General features: G+C 46.8%; 1 protein-coding gene across 1 annotated transcript; it reads left to right on the top strand.

Moving 5' to 3' along the window:
- The first annotated feature begins 8,707 nt into the window (after nucleotides 1-8,707).
- LOC119397402 (palmitoyltransferase ZDHHC20-B) lies at nucleotides 8,708-10,986 on the top strand. The gene is made up of 3 exons (XM_037664828.1): nucleotides 8,708-8,949; nucleotides 9,491-9,730; nucleotides 10,416-10,986. The coding sequence occupies exons 1-3, from the start codon at nucleotides 8,708-8,710 to the stop codon at nucleotides 10,984-10,986; spliced, it is 1,053 nt and encodes a 350-aa protein (XP_037520756.1).
- Nucleotides 10,987-22,270: the final 11,284 nt, after the last annotated feature.

Raw genomic sequence — 22,270 nt, 5'->3', positions numbered from 1 at the left:
GCGAGGCGGCAGTGTCTATAAGTTGATGGCTTTAGGTGTTTTAAGCTTCTTTAAAGTTTCGCTTCTGAAGGGGCTAGACGATGGGTTGGCCACGTGTTCCGACCGATTGTTCCGCCAAAGCTCCAAATGTTCTGAATCGCTTGGCGACTTATTCACTGTTGCGGCACCCCCAATTCAGCTCGCAAAGACTGCTTTAGAATAGCGAAGAGAGGCGGATACACGGCTATTTGTGCAATAAAGAATATTTATTGAGGCATTTTCCACTGTTCTCGGTGAGCGTGTGCAATGAAAACAATTGCTATATAACATTTTACATTGTCAACCTGATCATTAATAACGCGTCGGATTGACGCGTGTAGATATAGGCAACTATAAGAAACGGTCAGTGGCGTCCGGCATCATCTTAGTTCAAAATGAAAAGGTGTAAGACTGCTGTAAGAATTCTGTCGTGTTACCTTCAATAAACCTTTTAATCCCTTTATTTATATAAGGGTACGTAAAGCTGTCTACAAAGAACGCTTTCATGGTTTTCGCCCATGGTTTACCACACTTTTACCTTTGAAACGAGCGGACAGGGATGGAATGATATCATGAGCGTTTCATTCATTCACCCTCGCGCCACCACGCACATCTTGCGGCTAGTCGGAAAAGCAGCACTATGCACTCACATGGTGAAGCGGGCGATACGACTGGCATCGAGAAACGTCAATATAATTTCAGGGTCTTGGATGGTACTGTATTCTACGGGGCTATACGTGAGTGGAAATTTTTATTACTAAGTTTGCCACACATATCTAGAATGGCGACTTTTTTGGCGAAGATTGTAAAAAAATGGCGACTTTTGGCGACTTTTTGCTCGTCGTTTGGCGACATTTACTCGAAAGTCAGTGGCAACCCTGCCCTTGAGCTCGAGTGACTTTCGTACGCTCCGTAACATAAGCGCGGACATCACGGGGAAAGCGTGAAACATCCCTCTTCCCCTCAGCACGAGAAAGCCGCGCGAGCAGACAGCGGAAGGGCAAGGTTCTCCCTGCGCAAACATAACAAGAAGCGAGCGCGCTCGCCGACGACTTTTAAATTCACCCGTCGCGCTCCTAACGCCATCTCGCTGGTATTGAAGGAACGCTTATAAGCGCCTAGCGTCTCTGAGTCCGTCCAGCGGTGAATGGTGTGTATATAACGCTCGCCGTTAGCCTCGATCTGCGTTTCGTGGCGTAGTGGATAGCGCCACTCGCTGCGGAGCAAGAGGTCCCTGGTTCGATTCCGCGCTTCAGAAGCATTTTTCTTTGGGGCTTTTATATATATATATACATACTTATACATATACGGTGCATGACGGGCGACGGCGACGGCAAAATTCAGCCGAGACTGTCCATATAATTGCTATCGCAATAAAAGATCGTTCCAATTAAATGCATTTGCGAGACCACTGACATTCCTCATCGACGGGCAGCACGGACATTTTCATTCCTCTGGATAATTTTTTTGAGTAAATGCGCTTATATAAAAACAACGAAGCTAAACGCGAAATTTGTGTAGCTGAGTCGACCATGCATTGTAAGAATGTGAGAAATCGCAAATGGCGACAGCGGTGAACGGCGAGTACCGCAGTGCAGTCTAAGCACAACAGCCACACATGGTTTGCCAGGCTCTGTCGCTCTGCACGGGAAAATGCTGGGGTGTCGATTGCGTTGGTTACACGAAACATTTTTCACCGCTCGTCGCTCTCCCTCTCGGTCTCTGGTTCGGCACCGTGCGGATCGTGTGGCGGATCGAGTGGCCCGCGCTACACGCCTTCGTGTAAACGGAGTAGCATGCGTTACTCGGACAGGCGCAAAGGCGGCGCGATAGACGCCCGCCTGAGCAGACGACAGCAACGAGCACGGCTGTGCCAGTCAGCCAAACACCACCTGAGATAGAAGTTAAGCATCCAAATTGTTCTTTACTTTGGTGCGATCACTGTCCTACACTCTGAAGGTGGCTATGGGTAGGCGTTATAGCCATGACCGAGTTTTTTGTACGGACTACCTCATGGTGTACAAAAAGAAAATTCCGCTGTTGTGTAGAAGACATCGGATCGAGTCTCTTTTGCGGAGGGTCATGAATTAGGATGCGCGCTCAATTCAAGAGGGAGGCCAGATCTGCCATGACTGTTTCAAGAGATACGAGGACATGCAAAGCAAAGCCGATGCAACGCAAACAAAACGTGTTTCGTCCGTGGTCAGAACTGCTGCCACCAATCTTCACGTAATCGATTCTTTTTAAACTCTGCATTGATCACATAAGGTCTGACAACGTACACTTCTGGGCCAACAAAAAACCAAACCTCTTGGCGACCGCTCTCCAGAAGTTCATCTCCATTTATGAAGAGACCTTGGCTTTTATACCAATCTCTCAATTCTGGCACAGCACAACATCACAAGAGACGCATGGAGGGAATACGTTCTTTAGCATGCAAGATATGAATTATACTCAACAGGAATAGATGAAAGAAAAGGAGGCTACAACTGAAAGTACCTACTGTGGACTGAGGGATGTCTAACACTGGCGTGAAGTCGCAAACCAGGCAAATGCATTTAACTGGAACGGTCCTTTTCTTTACAAAACAGTTCCCACTTTCTGACAATAGATCATTACTGTTGTTTAGCGAAGCTCAGAGAAGAAAAAAGACGTGTTACTGTATTTTCTTGTTACTAGAGATGTCCTTTACGCAGTAGCCACCACGCTCTGGAAACACAATGTCTGACATTTTCTGCTTTTGTTCGAATAAAAATGATGGAACATGTTCTTTCTTAATATAATTCTGCAGTCCTTTGAGAACATTTTGGAGGACTTTGAACAAAATTCAGATTGGGGTCTTTTTATTACAGATTTTTGAATCGAGGAGCATTTTTGTCTTTTTGGTGCTTCGAGAATGACAATTTACTACTTTGAAAATTATTAGAGAAATAGAAATGCAGAGGTTCATTATCCACATAAAGGCCTATTCATACTGCAAATATGAACAAGCTAAAATGTTCACAGAAGTAGCCATAGCATTCGAAATTTGACTGATTTTCAAAAACGCCGCGTTTTTCGTGAATTTTTAAAAATACACAATTTGCTCAGAATTCCATGAAATGATAAGAGCTATTTCCTCTTTACTTCTACTTCCGCCAGAAAGAAAGATATTTGTAATATATAGCTTCAGTGGCTGCCAGCATGATTGCGAATTTACGAAAACGCACTCTTCGTAAAATGGTCGTCGTCAACCGGCGACGCTTGCAGAATTTTCCTGTGTTGAAAAAAAAATTTATTTGAAAGCGAACTGCGATTTCGTGCTGTGCAGTCATATGTGCACAACATACAAAATTATCAGGAAAATCGGAAACATCAACTATACACTGTTTTTTGATCTTTCGTAGAATCGACCCACAGACGATTGATCTCTGAGAGGAATAAAAAAAATTTTTGCACAGACGCTCACATATCAGTTGGGTAGAAACGCTACATCTGTACTCGAAACGTGCGGCGATCGCCCGTGTGGCTGCCTTGGGCCGGCTCATATGATTCTCGACTCATTTACAGCGGCGGAAAAGAGAGTAGACTTAAATACTTATCTGCGCATTCCCAGGCAAGAGGCCATACCCATCAGTCAGATGCGCGTGGTGGTCTACGTGAGAGGTAACTGTTCACTCTCTTGACTTCTGTCTGGTGTCCGCGTTTGCACATCGTGTCTTTTTAACATGAATACCTACCAGCTAGCTCAGCTATCTGTTAGTGTAAATTTTTATTGCCTTTACTCCTACATTTATTGGTCGATTCGCTCGAGTAAAAACGAAAGGAAAGAAGTCTACTAATGCATCGATATATATTATTTATCTTTTTTTACTTATCTATGCACAGTCTACTATATTCAAGACTACGAATATGCTATCCAGCGAGTTGCTTCGTCGCTGTTTAAGGCTGGAGGACGGCGCAGCGTTGAGGTCAGGCAATACTCGTGAGCTTCAAAGATAAAACTTCCGGGGAGCTATTCTCAATGTGTCCATCTAAAGGAGCCGTCCGCAGTCCATTACGGCAGAGCGCATTCAGTTTTTAGAAAAAGCGGTGAGCCGTGACGTCGCTTCGCTCTTGACCACGTCTACGCACCGAACCCGCCAGCAAATTCTCATCGTTAGAAGAACGTGAACGAAATGTACAGAAAAAGGAACTTGTCAAGTCTGAAGTTGCGTATGAATGCGTCCCATGTGTTTGAGAACGATGCAGGGAATGTGTACCGACCTTCGCAGCTGCGTTAGACAGGCGGCCTCATTAAACTTAATGATGGATAGCAAATGGCGCGTCCTCTGCTACGGTACTTCCGGTTCAAGGCCTATCTTTTCGGTGCTTCAAGGTGCCTGCTGTTCAGTGTGATTAGGAAGGAAACACGTGCGCTTCTGCGGCTCGTTTGTTTCCGATTGTCCAGTGAGTATGTTCTTGAATTATTTTGCGAATGCTTAGGAGATATTTCGCACTTTAGAGAACAAAGCGAGAAGCAGAAATGGGCTAACACGAGCAACGGTGAGAGGTGGGTCTCAAACGCAGCATGCTAGTGTATGTATACGGTTGCGCTTTAAAATACGCAGTAATATCGTGAATAATTAGTTTGATTTAGTATTTTAGAGCACGAACGATGTCTACCTCAGAGTCTCCCACACATATGAACACATGGTGCCAAATGTCAACATACGTACGTTCCCAAATCACCTAAAGACTTCCGACAAAAGTATGCGTGCTCTGCTCACTCGAGTACGCCGATACAGCACACTTCCAATGCATATACTGCATTGCCTACTTTTTGCCAAATTTATAAATACTGCTGAGCGCGTAAAAAGGCCAACGGAACAAAACGGCCTCTCAGTCACTGGTATCGTAGGACGTAAAACGATCCAAGTCGCTTGTGAAGCAACGAGTTGCATGGTATGCCGTCTCTAGTATTTCAAAGACTTGCAAGCGGGAAGTGCATTGAAACACAGGGCCCGAGTGCGCGATAGAACGACATCTCAAGTAAAGGAAGATTCAGAGGCCCAAGAGAAAAACCAGAAAACTGCGAGAGCCATTTGTTCACTTTTAGAGTAAGAAGCATTTCACTATTGCCATTCACTATATCGAACCCGAGATGGTGTCTTAAATAAATAATTTTACGAGTTCGCAACAAAAAAACAGATTGGGCGGATATTTCATGACACTATGATGTGCAACAAATCTTTACTGGTCACAAAACATGCGCGAAAACACCCTTTGCTGCGAAACAACATGCATGTGTCCGGAGGTGCATGCCACTTGAATGATGAAATGACCGTTCGTACCCGTTCGTACCTTTACAACAATCTCGTAGTGAGTGAATTTGTTATTCAACTAACCTGCACATCAGTCCAAAGTATTATGCAGTAATTTTTGAATTTTTGAGAAAAGGGTACCGTGACTGCTAGGTGGAACACAGAGAAAACGACGGCTCTAGCAACAGTGCCTGTTCGGCGGCACGACGTCTCGAACCGGAAGTCGATGCAGAGGGGCGCCGTAGCCCACCATCCTCTGCGAGAGCCACGATTTTTTTATCCACCTATTCGATAGCTAACGCGATCAGAGTTTATGCACGGCCTTCGAGATGTGCGCCCAAAAGCGGATCTCAGGGGGTTGCGTTCGTTGCGTCGAAGCGCACAGCGTCCCTCACATTTCTGTCGACAGTTTAAGCTTCGTGACATCAAAATGAGGTTGCGGAAAAAGAACAGGAAACAGTGGGTGCGCTGCTCGCCGAACTCCAGCCAATCAGCGGCAGCCGAAGTGGACAGTCCACTGGGGGGACACATTGAGAATAGCTCCCCAGCTATAACAAGTGGAACAGATGCATGCTGGGAGTTGTGAACGGAGCATGGAGCACGAGGGGTGGTGGGGTGCGACGGAGGAGGTTGGCTTGCGGAGGCTAGGGGTGCGCGCTCATCAGCTTGTATTTTTTTTTGTAAGCCCACCACAAAAAAGGAAATTAAACAGGAGCGTGATCTGAAGCCGCTATAGCAGCTTCAGAGGAGGCTTGCTTGTAGACGCTAGGCGCGCTCCCTTTTAATTTTCTTTTTCTCCGTGGTTGAAGCGCATTCCGCCCCTTTCATTTGTGTCGAGAGCTGTGAAAGCTTCGCGACTTCAATATAACGTTGCTGAAAAGAACCGAAAATAGAGGGCACGCTGCTAGTCCAGCTCCCGCCAATCACCTGCGGCTGAAATGAACAGTCTGTGAATTACGTGGACACATCTAGAAGAGCTCCCCAGGTGAAGCGGTCTATTTTATGTCAGATTCCCCATTCATCTTTAAAAAAAGACAAACGGTGGCGCGCCGCAATTATTGCGTAGCGGCGGCAGCGGTGTCATCACTCTCGGGACTTCGGCGGTGGCCGCGAGCGGCGTAAGCAAGAACAGGCGGCGGCGGCGCGGAGCACAGGTCTACTCTGACCGTTCTCAGTTTTGCTGGGCACAAGTTCATCCCTCCAATGAGCAGTTCAATCTTTACCAACTTGGCTGCTGCATTCTTCAGCGTCACACCCACGTGATGTCTTGTGGAGCTGCTTAGACGTCCGTGTACCGTATATCCACATGAAGTCGTGAGCCAAGCCTCGAACAGGAAGAGATTACTAACGTCGCCTCGGAGCACAGCGCTATCCTTGCTCAGCCACTGTTGCACTGAGAGCACGAACTCCGACCCGCAAAGAATAGATAAACGATCATGGCCACGAAAACATCTACTGCGACAAAAAGCCGTGCCGCTATCAGCCATCGTGTTCGAGCATTCCATGAAACCATGAACGTACCGCGATTCGGTGATTGGGAAGCGTATATTCCCCAACTGGAGTAAACTACCATAAAATTTAACGAGTTGACTAGCTGCGCCATGTTCGCTCTTCAGTAAAAGGCAGAGCAAGGATGTGGTTCGAAAAGTGACAGTCAATTCTTTCAACGTGGGACATCATTGATTGAATTGGCACCTTCTGCTCGAAAGAATCAGTTTCGTTTGAAAGTGGGCTGTGAACCCCACTCTTCTGCCTGGACTCGCATGTTCGCTGCCTTCATTCTGGCCTTCTGATGCGGCCCACATGCAGGTGGCTGGGGCAGCTTGCGTATAACATATACAGGCGTACATACATCCGGTACATATGACACCGGCTTCGCTAGCACGGCTGCAGCGTCTATACATTGTTATCGTTTTAAAAAATGTCATTGCCGAGCCCTATGTTTTATGGCGGCACACATGCAGCCTGTAGCGGGAGTTCGCAAAGAGAGTACTAGCGTCTCCGTTGATACAACGTTATTGTGCTTCAGAAAGGACCCTGCACAAAGGAAGATTGCGCCATGTCCTTTCTAGCGCTCAATATCATTGTCATTACACACCAACTAGGCCCTCTAAGAGTCACTTTATCGCTTGAGTCAGCTTAACGGCAACTGGCGACGCACGAAGGATGTCATTCGCGCCTGTTGTGCGCCTTTCCTGATTAAGGTAACGTACGATTCAGCCTGACAGCACGCAAAAACGGCTTCTACAAAGCAGGAAAGTGCAAAAGACGAGGCGGGGAAACATCCACATCTCCTAGAATGGTCGAGGTGACGACTTGCATGCCTTCTGTGGGCCCAGTCTTGCGAGAGACTTCCACGCGAGCGACTTCTGAATCCCGGCAAGGGCGGCCCCCTTCGGGGCTTCTATACCCGATGGGAGCTCCTGCAGCAACGCATCTGCCAAAGTGCGCGCACTTTTGCAGCGTCGGATGCAAGCCAACGACGACTGCTTTCAGTGAGAGCGACGCCGTGCCCGCGTCAATGTTCCTCGCATACTACTGAAGCACCTGCAAACGTTACTGCAGTGCCAACGCTTTCTCTCCGGCTCTCCAGGTAAAACGTTTGCTTGTTATTTTGTCAGCCAACGTGTCTATGCTTCAGAGCGCTTCGGCTCTCAATAAAAAGGTTTAATTCGATTCCCCTTATCCATGGGTTTAATTCATATCTCGAAGCAAAGTTTGAGATTGGGCTAGTCGCGATTTTTTGCGCGCGCTCCCGTGATGTGGTATGCTGTCATATATATATGTGCGTTTTTCTCAATATACCCTCAGTAGGAAGACTAAGCTTGTCTCTGTTCCCTTTCTTGTCCATTGTCCGTTCTACGCTGGTTGTTGAACATTGATTCGTATCGCTAAGGTGATCCATAACCGGACAACAGAGGGGAGGCAGTGGAATCAATTCCAACGCAGTGTATAGATTGGGAGCGGTTACAAGGTTCCGCTGTTGAATAATTATTAATATTTATAAAACAGTGCTTCGATTAAATGAGTCGCGGAGCTCGCAGTCGTCCTAAAAAGAAGCACAGCGAATTTCACCCAGTCTTTCGCATGATCTTTATTTATACCGGGAGCAAAAATAATTGTACATTGCTTATTGCGCTCAATAAAAACACCCCACATCGAAGCAAACTAGTGACTAGGAAGCTTTCTGGAGAAATTTGCGTTTTTCCCCAGTATAACTATTCTAAATGTTTAGATTTAGGCTAACTTAGTCTGTCTTTCATGATTGCACAATACCTCCGTTATGCAGCCATCTTTCTTCTTTTTTTCAGTCATGTAATACCTCAAGTTGGTAAATAAACGTTCAACTGCCACATTCGTGGCAAATTCCTCAGTGTGGATACAAGCATCATCATCAACAACAACGCATGCTGCCGTCGGTCGGCCGGCCAGTCACTCTCACCGAGGACAGTACCAGCGCCCGTCGAGAGAGCTTCGTAAAGCCCCGGTCGCTCGCCTGGCTTCCCGTGTTACTGGTGTCGGCGCTGATTTCTTGTTCCTACTACGCCTACGTTTTGGTTTTCTGCCGGCTCGTTGTCGCGCAGGAGAGCATAGCGAAGGCCGCAGCCTTCGCCGTCGGCTTCCACCTGCTTCTTTTCATGTGCATCTGGTAAGTAGCGCGGGATCTAGACGGGAGTTCGTTTCTCTGGTGCTGTGCACTGAGGTTTTTGGCTTTGCACGTTGGGCTTCTTACGCGTCGGTTTGGGTGCGAATATTAACATGCTCATGACATCTGATATCAGAGTAGCTTGACGAACATCACCGGGGTTTTTCTTCACTGTACACCTGTGCTTCCCATAACATCGGGACCAACTGCAGATTCTTGGGAACGTGGTACTCACCACCGCACCATGCAGCCTGATCTTCCGCACACCGCGTATGCGTTCGTACTGTGCAAAATCTTTACTTCTTAACCAACCATAATCTGCTGCGACTCATCACATCAATCGGCGTATTTGTCATGTGTTTCAACTTGTTTCTAAAGATTCTGATCACTGTCATATATTTACGTCCATGGCCTCTGAAATCAAAGTAACCACCTTATCAGTCACCTCTTTTCCGCTCTCAGTGAACGAGCTCTGCACTTGTGCTTTGCGCTGTGATAAATAGTAATTTGATTTACGTCGCATTGATCTCGCTGTATCTCACAGGTCGTACACGAAGACGACGGCGACAGCGATTCCCGAAGTTCCACCAGCGTACCTGCTCAGCGTGGGCGAGGAGCAGGCGCTGGCCAACTGTGAAAATGAGCGCACGCGGCATGGTCTACTCGAAATGCTGGCATCGTATAGAGGCGTGATCACCCAGGGGCCAGACGGATGTGCGCGTTACTGCGAGTCATGCCATCTCGTCAAGCCGGACAGGTGCCACCACTGCTCTACGTGCCGAAGGTTGGCCCACGTGTCTGTGCACCTGAACATGCAACGCTCTCTAAAAGCTATATAAGAGCACGAAATTGCAGAATATTGTATCAATAGGAGTCTGAGGATACGAACGCGTAGTCGTCGAGGAAGTCACAGAAAGTGCAACCTATACAGAAAAAGCTACAAGTCAAGAAGGAAGCAACAGGAGAGAGACGAAAGGCAGGGGTGCTAATTAGTCTAGAAACTGGTTAACGACTTTGCAGCTGCAGGGGAGATGAAACTCTGGGAGGCGCTGAGAGCAAGCTTTGTGGGCTGCCACCTTTTCCTTACGGTACAATATGTGATATGATATGGCAGCGATGCCGCCAATATTGTGCTCGTTTTGGACTTTACCTTCATCACACGCTTGCACTGCTCAAAAATCAAGTCAGGACTCTAGCCTTCCCGTGAGTCGCTTGTTGCTTCGATGAGTAAACAATTTTTGTTCCTAAAATTCTCTCGTTCTTGAGAGAATTTTATTTTTGATAGATTTCGTCCTCCAGTAAAGCGATATGAACGACCACGTAAAATGGGTACTCGGAAAAACGAGCTTCCTATCTGTCAGTCATTCCTAAGGTGTCTACAGTACACGGATCTAACTATTAAAATTTTTGACGCGCTCTGCCTCTGTTTGTCGATGTCATGAACGCAGGCGTGCTCAATGTGTTCGCAGATGCATCTTGAAGATGGACCACCACTGCCCGTGGTTCAACAACTGCGTCAGCTTCAGCACCTACAAGTTCTTCCTGCTCACGCTCTTCTACACGGTCGCGTTGTGCGTCTACGGAGTGGCCACGCTGGCAGCGCACTTGGTTGGGTGGTGGTCGGACGCATGGCATCTGAAGCCATACGGCTTCCACATGGGCTTCCTCGTGGTCGTGGGCTTCACGCTTGCTATCGCTCTCGGCTCCTTTCTCGTCATGCACCTGTCCATGGTGTCGAGAAACGAGACGACGCTCGAGAAGATGCGCGGCGCCATGTTCCAGGAACCCGGAGACTCGTTCGATCTTGGCAACCGCTACCGGAACTTCACAGAGGTGTTCGGTCCACAAAAGTCACTGTGGATGATTCCCGTGTTCACGAGCGTCGGCGACGGCGTCCGGTTCCCGACCAGGCTGCACCCCACGCGAGGCACGGTCGACCCGCGGCCATCTGCCGTTGTGGTAAACTATTCTGCGGCCACTTACGCGACAGGCTCGTCCAGTCTCGATTGCAGAGCTGACGTCATGGATATAGTACAATAACCAATTGAGATCTGTATAGACTGTTGTAACAAACGCAACGAGACTGAAAGTTTGTTATTTACTTCTTTTTAATTACGTTCTCATCTGATTCACAATATCGCATCACGCTGTCTTAACTGCACGAGAACTTAAAGTTGTCGTTATGTGCCGGGGTATATCACATTGTTAATTGTCTTTCTCTTTCTTATTAACAGTGAAGCGGTTTAAGCTAACCGTAATGTGTCCGACCCTATCTCGAAAAATAAACGGGTATGTGCCACAGAAATTGGGTAAATCCCACTATTCACCAATGGTCCACTAAAAATGAAGACAACAGTTAGCCGAACAAACGGGTATGTGTCGCAGAAATTCGTGCGGCCTATCATAAAACTGTCATCATAAACGTGTTTGTGCCACAGAAAGTGGGTAAAACCCACTACTCACCACTGGTCCACTAAAAAGGAAGAAGGCAACAGTTAGCACAACACTAGGGAACGGGAAAGGCAGCGGCGGCTACGAGAAGACCCCGAAGCGATGTAAGGTCTACGCCAACGACGACGTGCTCGTAGGTTTATGAGATGTGTGAACGCTTGATTTCAGCGCCAGTTTCTGTCTCTGCAGTTTGGACATCCGTGTCGTGTCTGTGACTGTGTGCGGCTTAAATCGAATCGCTCTGCGCTGAGAATCAACGCAGTAACAACCTAGCATTACCTAGCTAAAGCCTAGCAAGTGACCTAGAAGCAACCTATACACAACCCTCATCACCTAGATAAAGCCTAGAAACAACCTAGAAGCAACCAGATTATTCTTCGGAATCGTCCAGTTTCGCTGTTTCAAGGCTTGCGCGGCTTAGTGCTTACTGCAAGCTTCGCCATATTTTTTTTTATCTCAGTACACCCACGAAATGAATGAGGGTCTCCAGCAAACCTCTCGTCCTCCTCCCCTCCTTCCCTGCACCACGAGCAGCGCCCCAATTTATTTCATATAGGCCTGAATTTCATCTAGTAAGAATGACACCTCACCTCTTTCAGGAACCACAAGACAGCCGCATCACAATCCCAAGTCCACGTCCTGTGTCAAACGGTCCTATGTCTCTCTTTCTCTCTCTCTCTCTTGTCCAATCACTAAGAAACTGGAATCTCTTGCGAGTTAAATTTCCGGAGCCCTCCACTTCGGCGTCTCATAATCATATCATGGTTTTGGGACATTAAACCCTACAGTTATTATCTCTTCTCAGACCACTTACATGCGCGAAAACCAAGCTATAGTGAAACACAAACGCAAGACTGCAAGGCAAAGCAGTAACACGTGGCCTTTGTGACTAAACAACCGGCTCCATTCGTCTTGGAGGCCATGATCAATTGAGGACAATTAATATAAAGTCACAACAGAAGGCAGTACTCTTCAGGCGCCTTGCCTTAACTTGCGTTGCAAATAGAACAAACGGGCACGTATCAAAGGTTTCGCTTTCAAGGCCGCGCCTTCTCAAACAAGTGTCCCAAAGGCCAGTTTATCGTACACTGTCAATTTTTATGAAAGGGAACACGCGAGCGTGTGGCCGGCGAGCTCCGGCGGCTGCTTGTAGCGCCTTCAGGCGTGCGCGAGAGCAACCACGGTCGCTTTTCGCGTCATCTAGTGGCGAATAAAACAACCAGTCATGGGTAAAATGCAACTAGCTGCAAGATTGCAACCCCCTCCCCCTTCAAGCCGATTACGCAAGAGGGCCGGGCTAGCGGCGTGTCGTCTGCCTGCTTGTAAACTGTGTTTGGCACGCGGGAGCAATCGAAACGCCGAAACTCTGCCGCTTGGCTTTTGGTGAAACGCCGAAGCTCTGCCGCTTGTCATTAAAGAGGAGTGGGAGAAGCTGAGAAGAGACAGGTCCCTAACCGCCGCTCTTTATCAATCCCTACCAGCTAGAATGGCAGCTGTCAGGGCCGCAAATGGTGACGCCACCAGGGTACTAACAATTCTCATAATCTGTTTTTACTTTAATGTTGACGTCAAAAGCAAGACGACGTTTTTCAGTTTCAATAAACGCATTGAAATTTTTTTCATGTTTCATGCTACGTCATTATGTTACTGATAATTATCGATCAAAATCTTTTACAACCATGACAAAGCCTTTTATACTCTCTTTGATGTGCAGTGCCATTTCGACGCTCTCATCACGACACCAGCGAAAGCACTATGCATGACTTTAAAGCATCGAGCTCAGACATGCCAGTACTTTTTAACGACAGTGTGACACGTTCTCGGCCAAGTGGGATTCTACTCAGGAAAAATGTTTTCCACAGCATTCGATGCGAGATTGAAAACCGGAAACCAGGAACGAAAGTTCACTTGACTCCACCGCTGTCGCATCGCTCTAAATCGGCCGAAGTGCAACGCGCGAAAGCCAAGCGGCAGAGCTTCGGCGTTTCGATTGCTCCCGCGTGCCAAACACAGTTACAAGCAGCAGACGACACGCCGCTGGACCGGCCTCTTGCGTAATCGGCTTGAAGGGGGAGGGTTTGCTTGCAGCTGGCTGCATATTTGACTGGTTGTTTTATTCTAGATGACGCGAAAAGAGATCGTGGTTGCTCTCGCGCACGCCTGAAGGCGCTGCAAGCAGCGCCGGAGCTCGCGGGCCACACGCTCGCGTGTTCCCTTTCATAAAATTCGTACATACGTCAGTTACTTATGTCTGCCCCAAAACGAAGCAACACTAAACGACAATGCACTACTTCAAGGCTGATAAGTAAAGCGTAGCCTTTGAGATTAAGCAAGCCGGGCCTATAAATTTTGGTAGCTATAACCAATTGAGAAAAGGTCTTCTACAGTGGCAAAGGACGGCAGCACTAGTCAGGCAAGCTTACTAGAAGGTTGGCGGACGCCTAACGTACGTTTACCTTTCTAGTGTCGTACACACCTGCGACATTGATCCTCGTTTCCATTCGTGACAAAACCACTCTACCGTGAGTGACAAAGCAACCCTACACCGCAAGGACCAGAAGGGGGCCTTTGGGATTAAACGATCCGGGTGCGCCATAGGCGATTTGGAAAGTTTGTTTTTTTAGACTCACGGGACATAGCAGCACTCCTCAGGCGGGCTTGCTTTAACGCCGAAGGGACTGCGTTATCTGCCAGCCACTGGGCTGCCTGCGTTACTCGCAATGAATCGATAGTTTTTCTAGACGTCCGGCGCTACACAGCTGGCAGCATTGCGGGTGAGATGTCTGACCGCGATAACTGCAGCCCTTTATGCTTAGGCGAATGTGCTCTCTTATTGTTCTTCTTTTAAAGACAATAGTCTTTCTTGGGGAACTTAAACGCAGAAATTTCGGTCTGTCTTTCTGTCTTTCTGTTTGTCGGCACGCCCCTCGATTCAGCCACTCGGCCAAAGTTGAACCCCTTGCACAAGGGCCAGCCATCGTGAACGGCTCACTAGGTTCATACTTGTCTACATGGTTGATCAAAAAGCAAACATTACGCATATCTGAGGCGCAACATCACTAGTTAAGTATTAGGTGGTGTGTTCCTTTAACCCTTTCAGTCACGGTGTGTACAATTGTACACATCAACTTCGAAGTCGCATCACGCACCGCGTGTTCAAATGACCTGAAGCTTAGTGTGCACATTCGTGCAGGCTTCCTGAGTGGACAACTAGCGCTTATTTAACTTCATTATGCTGTATATTGCTGCAGATGACCACTTTGCTAGAGGCACTACCATGTTCGACGATCGTTCGACGTGCGACGTTCCAGGACCAACGTCAAGAGTATTTTTTTTCTTGGCTCGAAAAGCATGCAACCAAAAAAACAAACTGTGCATGCATTTTGGGCCTAATAGTGGATTCCTTTTAGGCAAGAATTGAAGCTGACTGATTTCAGAATAATTAGATATTAAATTACACGCTAATTAGCATTAATTACTGTAACTCACACAAAACAACACATTCCTTCATTTTATTTCTTGGAACGTAATACTGAGCGCCTTGAAATCATGCCATGGAAATTTGATGCATTTGCAGACAGTTCATCATAATTCGTGACTGAAAGGGTTAATAGAAAATACATAGATACGTAATTCTAGAGACCCTAGTTTCTTAAGCTGCGCTGAAAATGCGACTGCGCCGAAACTTGGCTTCCTCCGTGCCTGCCCTCTGCGCGAGCTCATTGTTGTGTTTCGGTTTCAGTTCTTCTTCTTCTTCTGTGGTTATTAAGGAAAGGAAAAAGGCACCTAATTTCTCTCTGCCTATAGGCGACACGGCGCAGTGCCTTGTAGGGGTGGGGGTAAGGAGGGAGAAAAAGAATAGTAGGAAAATAGAGAGAAAAGTGATAGGAGCACATCCATCCAACGAAGAGAAAAGAGGACAGGAAAGATGGGGAAACGGTCACGGGAGTTCAGGGACGGGTCCGCGAAACACAGCTAGAGGCACGGTGCACAACATCGGCGAAGCGGCGAAGGCCCCGTCGATGAGCGGCGCACGGCATAGCGGGCGAGGAGTCCGTCACGGGGCGCCGGTCAGCGAGAGGTACGAGGAGTAATCCAGGACATCGCGGCAGGCACGTCCGTCTTGCTTGAAATCCCGCGAGCGAGCTCAGTTCCGTTCTGGCATTCCTGCTTTACCCAGGCGACGTGAATATAAAAGAGTGTGTGGAGAGTACTCGTTGAGTGCGGACGTTTCTTCTGCTTCGGCGCTTCGCGCCAAACCGCGTGTTCGGGCTGGCTGGCGTCCCCGCCGGTCTTGCCTGCTGCTGCGCCGGGACTACCAGCCCGCAACACAGCATTCACGTTTCCCGACGTATTGCCAGATGGCGTTCATATCTCACGCAGCGCCTCTTCTATCGTCTTTACACGACATTTGCAGCGAAGCACGCAGATACGCGGCCAATTTTTTCTTTTCCTAAGTATCTCCGGTAGTTCGCAGTATTTTCTTTACTGTTTGAGCTTCCCGTAAGGCAGCTGTGATGCGTTTAGTGCGCGTACAAGCTAGATATTGTGGATGTATACATCTCCACAGTTCATTTTAAATGAACACATGGATAAGCGCTCCTTCCAATACCTGACAATAGCAATAAATAAATCATCGAAGGGCTTATAGTGATGCATTATCCGGAGCATAATAGGCAAACAGCCTTTTCTGTAGTTTCCCGTGTATTATTGTGACAATTTATAGAACACCGTTGAGCATGATGACTGTCGCACTTGATGGTACAAGCACACAAAAAATACACCATGCAGACTTGGAAATCTACACGTGATTTCGGCGTTATTCAAGTGTGAATTCTTATTGGCCACCACTTCAGAGCGAACTTTAATGTTCGATGACGATCACGCAACATTCTTGCTACTTGCAAATAATAATAATAATAATAATAATATAATAATAATAATAATAATATAATAATAATAATAATAATAATAATGGGTCATTCCATGCCAACTGTCCCAGTCGGGGCGCTCGACAAAAATCGATTTGTCTGAAAAAATCTGAGAAAATTACACACATATAGACATTAGCTCTACAGTATTTTCCCAAAATATTTTGAGCGGCAAAAATTTTTCGGGCACGTGAGCGCCATTTAAACTTCTCGATATGGTGGAAAACCAGGTACGAAAGAAAAATTCGCTATAAATGGACTGTTTCACGCATTCATTCAAAACTTGCTTTTTGTGTTTTTAGATCATCGCGCTTTCATTATAGGATGGTTGTGTAGAGCAGCTTTACATTTTTCACCTCCTTGGCGCGTAGGTAAAATTGAGCAAATTGCAGCGTTTTCGGGAATTTTTTTACAAAAAACGATTGTAGACCAAATACATCAATTATTTTATAGAACTCTCCATAAAACGTACTATCTTTTAAAGTTATTGTTTTGTCTGTGTCTGGCGCACAGGCTCTAAATAAAACCCTGAACTTGGAAAAACGCTACATTGGCCTATGTTCAGACGTCTGTAGCACCCTAGGTGGTCCAAGAAAAAATAAGCAGAAAAGCGCTTACGATTGAGAATCGTAACAACTTCATTCACAGAAAGTTTAATTGAAGTAGTTTTTGTTTTAGTCAAGAAAAATTTTTTTGAAGTTTAGTCCCACCATTGGATTGTTTTGCTATGGGGGCAGTACAAACCGACTGAATTTACTGCATAAAAAAAAGAGGTAGTGTATTCGTAGCACATGGTTTTCAGCTCCTTTTGTTAGTGCTTTGTAATGTATATTACATATCAAGGAGATGATAAACAGAGGTAAAAAAATAACGATACCATTGGCTTAGATGCCGAAATTCCCCAATAATGAATCGCGTTACTTATTGCATTGTTTACGCGCACCGAAGGCGGCGGCGGCGGCGCCGGACAACTACGCCACAAAATAGGCTGTTGTGATCACAAAACAGATGTAAAACAATGAATGTTACCAGACAGACAAATTCTACTTTAACCAAAATCTGCTGCCTGCAACCATCCAAATAAGGCTGTGAAAAATAGCTTGGCATATCCCGTCCGTAGTGTCGCGGACGACGGACGGAATGCGTGAATACGCGGCGCGTTGTCACATCATGTGCCGTTCGTTGCGGAATACTTAGATGAACTCCGTTTGGATCTGTTATAAATGACCACGCTCACGCCTCCTTTCTCCGGTTTACATGAACTTTGAGACTTAACTTATTTTGACGCCAACTGATTCTCAGAGCCGCATGCAATAAGTAGTGCGATTCATTATTGGGGAATTTCGGCATCCTAAACCAATGGTACTGTTATATTTTTACCTCTGTTTATCATCTCCTTGATATTAATATACATTAAAAAGCACTAACAAAAGGAGCTGAAAACCATGTGCTACGAATACACTACCTCTTTTTTTTTTATGCAGTAAATTCAGTCGGTTTGTACTGCCCCCATGGCGAAACAATGCAATGGTGGGACTAAACTTCAAAAATTTTTTTCTTGACTAAAACAAAAACTACTTCGATTAAACTTTCTGTGGATGAAGTTGTTACGATTCTCAATCGTACGCGCTTTTCTGCTTATTTTTTCTTGGACCACCTTAGAGTGCTACAGACGTCTGAACATAGGCCAACGTAGCGTTTTTTTCAAGTTCATGGTTTTATTTCAGAGCCTCTGCGCCACACACAGACAAAACAATAACTTTAGGAGATAGTACGTTTTATGGAGAGTATTATAAAAATAATTGATGTATTTGGTCTACAATCGTCTTTTGTAAAAAAATTCCCGAAAACGCTGCAATGTGCTCAATATTACCTACGCGCCAAGGAGTGAAAAATGTAAAGCTGCTCCAAGAAACCGTCCTATAATGAAAGCGCGATGCTCTAAAAACACAAAAAAGCAAAATTCGAATGAATACGTGAACGGTCCATTTATAGCGAATTTTTCTCTCGTACCTGGTTTTCCACCATATCGAGAAGTTCAAATGGCGCTCACGTGCCCGAAAAATTTTTGCCGCTCGAAATATTTTGGGAAAATACTCTAGAACTAATGTCTATTTGTGTGTAATTTTCTCAGATTTTTTCAGAGAATTGATTTTTGTCGAGCGCCCCGACTGGGACAGTTGGCATGGAATGACCCAATAATAATAATAATAATAATAATAATAATAATAATAATAATAATAATAATAATAATAATAATAATTTCTGTGGTGTTACGTGCCATAACCACCATATCATCATGAGACAAGCCGTATTAGAGTACTCAGGAAATGCTTGCCGACTGGGGTTCAGTAATGTGCACCTACACTTATATACTCGGGCCGCTAGCATTTTCGGCGGCATCGTAAATGCCACCGCGGCGGCCGCAATCAAACAACCTCCATTGACTAAGGTGATACAGTATCACCTTGCGTCTCCCCTTGCAAATCATAATTATAAATGATAGCTAAAGCATTTGGGTTTGATGAGTTGTTATTGAGCACAAAACTTCTACGAGAACCAGCTAGAATACCATGCAGTACTACTACAGCATTGCCTTGATTTTTCATCAGTCAATCTCGGCCATCTTCCGTCGACGCATATTTACAGCCATGTTCTATATGTAACTTTAGTTTTAAGCAATCAATCTCGAAAGGCGTATTTTGCTTCGCGCCCCATTCCTTAAAACCCATTCCCTTCCTCTCGGTATCATCGGACATATGTGGTACGCACTATTTGAACCGCTGTGGTCCATTTTCTTCCCTTCACGGTAACAAGGTTATCGGCTCCCGCTGTTTCCTCTTTTTAATGTTTTTTTATTGCTGTCTCGCAATGCGACGCCTATCTCGTTACGTCTCTACAGTAAGGTTGTTTATATTTCCGTGGTATCACCTAGGGATGAAAAGTAATTTGATGTCTTGCAAACATGTGATCCATGCATAACTGATTATTATGACAAATGTTAGGAACCGGTTAGGCTTAGCGGTATCAGCATGTAATATGCCAACTCTCGTCAGGCAAGCTTGCTTGAATATTTGTTTCGGCCGCGTATCACAGGGATGCTTTTAAATGCGAGTGCATTTCTTAGTCAGGCTATGTGAGGCATCCGGCGTTGTCCGCGGCGCCCTCTCCCATAGCAACAGCTGCGGGCGCGCGCGCTTATCCTCGCCCCTAGCAACCGGAGCATGTGGTGCGAGAGAGTGTAGGAGAGGGTAGGTGCAGTGCTTCGCCGCTCCTTCTCTCGCCGTTCGCTCTCTCTCCTCCCTGCGCCCCACTCTCCCGTCCGCTCGCGCCTCATTCTCGACCGTTCGCTGGCTGGGCGCCTCTCAAGGCGATGGCAGAAGTCGGTGAAGGCGAACGTCTGACGGCAACGGTACCCTCTCTCGGCGCAAGAAATGCATTCGCATTTCCTCACGATTCCCTTCGGGGAGGTGGGGGCATTTTTTTTTTAAGTACGGGCCTTCTAAAACGAGGGGTGCATTCTTCATTGCATCGCACGTGAAACAGTTATTTCCGCCTCTGCGAAAGCCAAGGTGCCTTCAATCAGAACGTAAGATTGCATGGAATATCAGTATAGCATCGCCTTTCTAATTACAAAATCCGGGCGCTCTCAGTCTACTAGGCGGTTACCATCTCAGAAATGTCATTCTGCAAACCACAAAGACAGCAGAACACCTGATGCAACCATGCTTGAATCTTCTGGTTCCTCCGTGGATTGCAAAGATCAGACAGTCGCGCATCACATTTTTTAGAAGCGAAGTATCTTATGGCAGAGTTTAATCCGGTGGTGGTGGTGGTGGTGTGCGGCGTGACCACCCTTACTGCGCATGCGCATACCCTCTCCACTATCCCTCTCCCCTTTATCCCTCTCCACTCACCATCTCCTCCTCTCCACTTCCTCTCTCCCCTCCCCCTTTCCACTCTTCCTCTGAAATGCGGGCTAGACAGGCCGAAAATTCTCTCCTGCGCAACGCCGCGATGAGCAGCACCGCATGCGCGTCCCCTCCCCCTCTCCCTCCTCTCCTACGCTGCCCCCCTCTCGCACGCCTGCCGACCGCGTTCCCCGCTCGCCCTGTGAGAATTAACGGCCAGGCTAGAGGGAAGACAAGACGCGCGTAGCGTTCCTCTTCACGTTCCACGACGCGAGGTCGGTAGCATGCCCAAAGAACGCCAACGGAACGCGATCGTGCAAGTGCTCCGGCTTCGCATCGCTTCATGGTCCCCTTTAGCGGGAAATGGTGTAATTTTTGTTTTCAGCGTACCCGGCCTATCAAACTTGTGGCATGTGCGTAGTATTATTGTACATACCAGTGTTATTTAACCTCATTTACGCTGCCGGCAAAGCTAAACTATTGTGAATCACAACGCAAGCCTTGAACGCAATGTACTAAAGCGTGGCCATTGAAATTAAACAAGCTGGTTCGAGTTTGTCTTCGAGCTCACAAGGGACCCGGAAAAACTGTGTAACAGTCCTAGAGATGGCAGTACTGCACAGGCGCGCTTGCTTTTATGTCTGTACTACATGGTATGAAAATCTTAACGCATTGGACCAACGCAGCACAGGAAATTACCCAACAGAGCAAGGTAGGAGGCAGCTCTGTCCGTATCGAATCCGAAGACTTAGAGGTCCTCGTGAAACGGGCAAAGACAGAAACCCGCGCCAATGAGAACCCTTACTCGGGATCCCACCCGGCGATCTTCGCATTTCAAAGACTCAAACGTCATACGTTCCGTTATGCATTTCTCGCCTAAGACGACTCGAAGGAGAAAGCGAGCTGCTCTTCTCATTCGATTGCAGTGATATCACCCCCCCCCCCCCCATCCCCACGACTAAAGCGCTGTGTACCACACGTGGTTTTTCAGTGCTTCCTCCATCGACCCACCTTCGAAAAACCGATGATGTCATACAATGACGTCATCATGCGACGTCCCGTCGTGTGATGTATTGATGACGCCAGAACGACATCACAAATCGCGTCAATCTGTGATGTCAAGATGACACCATATGATAACGCGCCATCACACGATGCCGATTTTTTTCATCCCTCATCCTGACGCCAAAGCCGAAGGTCACTTTTCGCATTTCATGAGGCATCTTAGGCTTTCCGCTTGGTAAATATTCTATTTCTCTCCAACAAATAATGCACTTTCATTCGTGGCCTCAACGAGGCAATGTGACCCAAAATCAGCGTTTTCAGAATGCTCCATCACGAACACCATACATGTCAGTGTGAAGACGTTAGCGTCATTCACACCATTGCGGAGCACCCGTTTGTTCTTTCCTTTCAACAAAAGACGCTTGAATAGAAACGTGCCGCCATGGACATTTCCGCCTTTAAGAAGCAACTGGAAAGCCAAACCAACGTCTTATCAACGCCATATCAAGAAGCTCATACATATCAGTGCCAGAAGGTTCACTCCATTCAAATTATAGTGCAGCCACTCACGGGTCGCTTCTTCCAACGAATTACGCCTGAATTCGAATGTGCACTTGAAGCTCTGGACGGATAAAGGATAGAATTTCATACTGTTATGAAACTCCGTGCAACACTTCCAGTACACTTCAACGTTTCAAGTACAGCTTTGGGTGCTCATTTGGAAAAGCTGGTAATCTTTCTCACTATCATTTCATATGGAAAATCTCCAAACAACCGGGATAGGGTGGCTAGAATGGGGAGGTGTGAAAAGCGGCCGCGAAAACCGGTCCCCAAATCGCGCCGATGCCGCAAGGGGCGCTGTACGCAGAGGCGCGGGGAGTCGAGCAGACGACGTGCCGCGTAGCGCCGCTCATGTACGGCAAACCTGTCTCGCGCTATTAGCTTGCAACAGTTTGCTGCGTTAATCGTCTTTTCCTTTTCTCTTTCAGCGGACGAGGTGAGCTCCTCTCTGCCGCCAAAGTGTGA

Source organism: Rhipicephalus sanguineus, chromosome 6 (genome assembly GCF_013339695.2).
Source record: "Rhipicephalus sanguineus isolate Rsan-2018 chromosome 6, BIME_Rsan_1.4, whole genome shotgun sequence".
In the NCBI taxonomy this organism is placed as follows: Eukaryota; Metazoa; Arthropoda; class Arachnida; order Ixodida; family Ixodidae; genus Rhipicephalus; species Rhipicephalus sanguineus.
Note: the sequence above shows the minus strand (reverse complement) of the source record. Positions and strands in the feature narration are given on the sequence as shown.

What these genes read in the sequence shown, in the direction of transcription:
- LOC119397402 (XM_037664828.1), top strand. Translation starts at nt 8,708, where the DNA reads ATGCTGCCGTCGGTCGGCCGGCCAGTCACTCTCACCGAGGACAGTACC. An exon ending in CTTCTTTTCATGTGCATCTG is followed by an intron (nt 8,950 to 9,490) that starts GTAAGTAGCGCG and finishes TGTATCTCACAG; the next exon opens with GTCGTACACGAAGACGACGG. An exon ending in CACTGCTCTACGTGCCGAAG is followed by an intron (nt 9,731 to 10,415) that starts GTTGGCCCACGT and finishes ATGTGTTCGCAG; the next exon opens with ATGCATCTTGAAGATGGACC.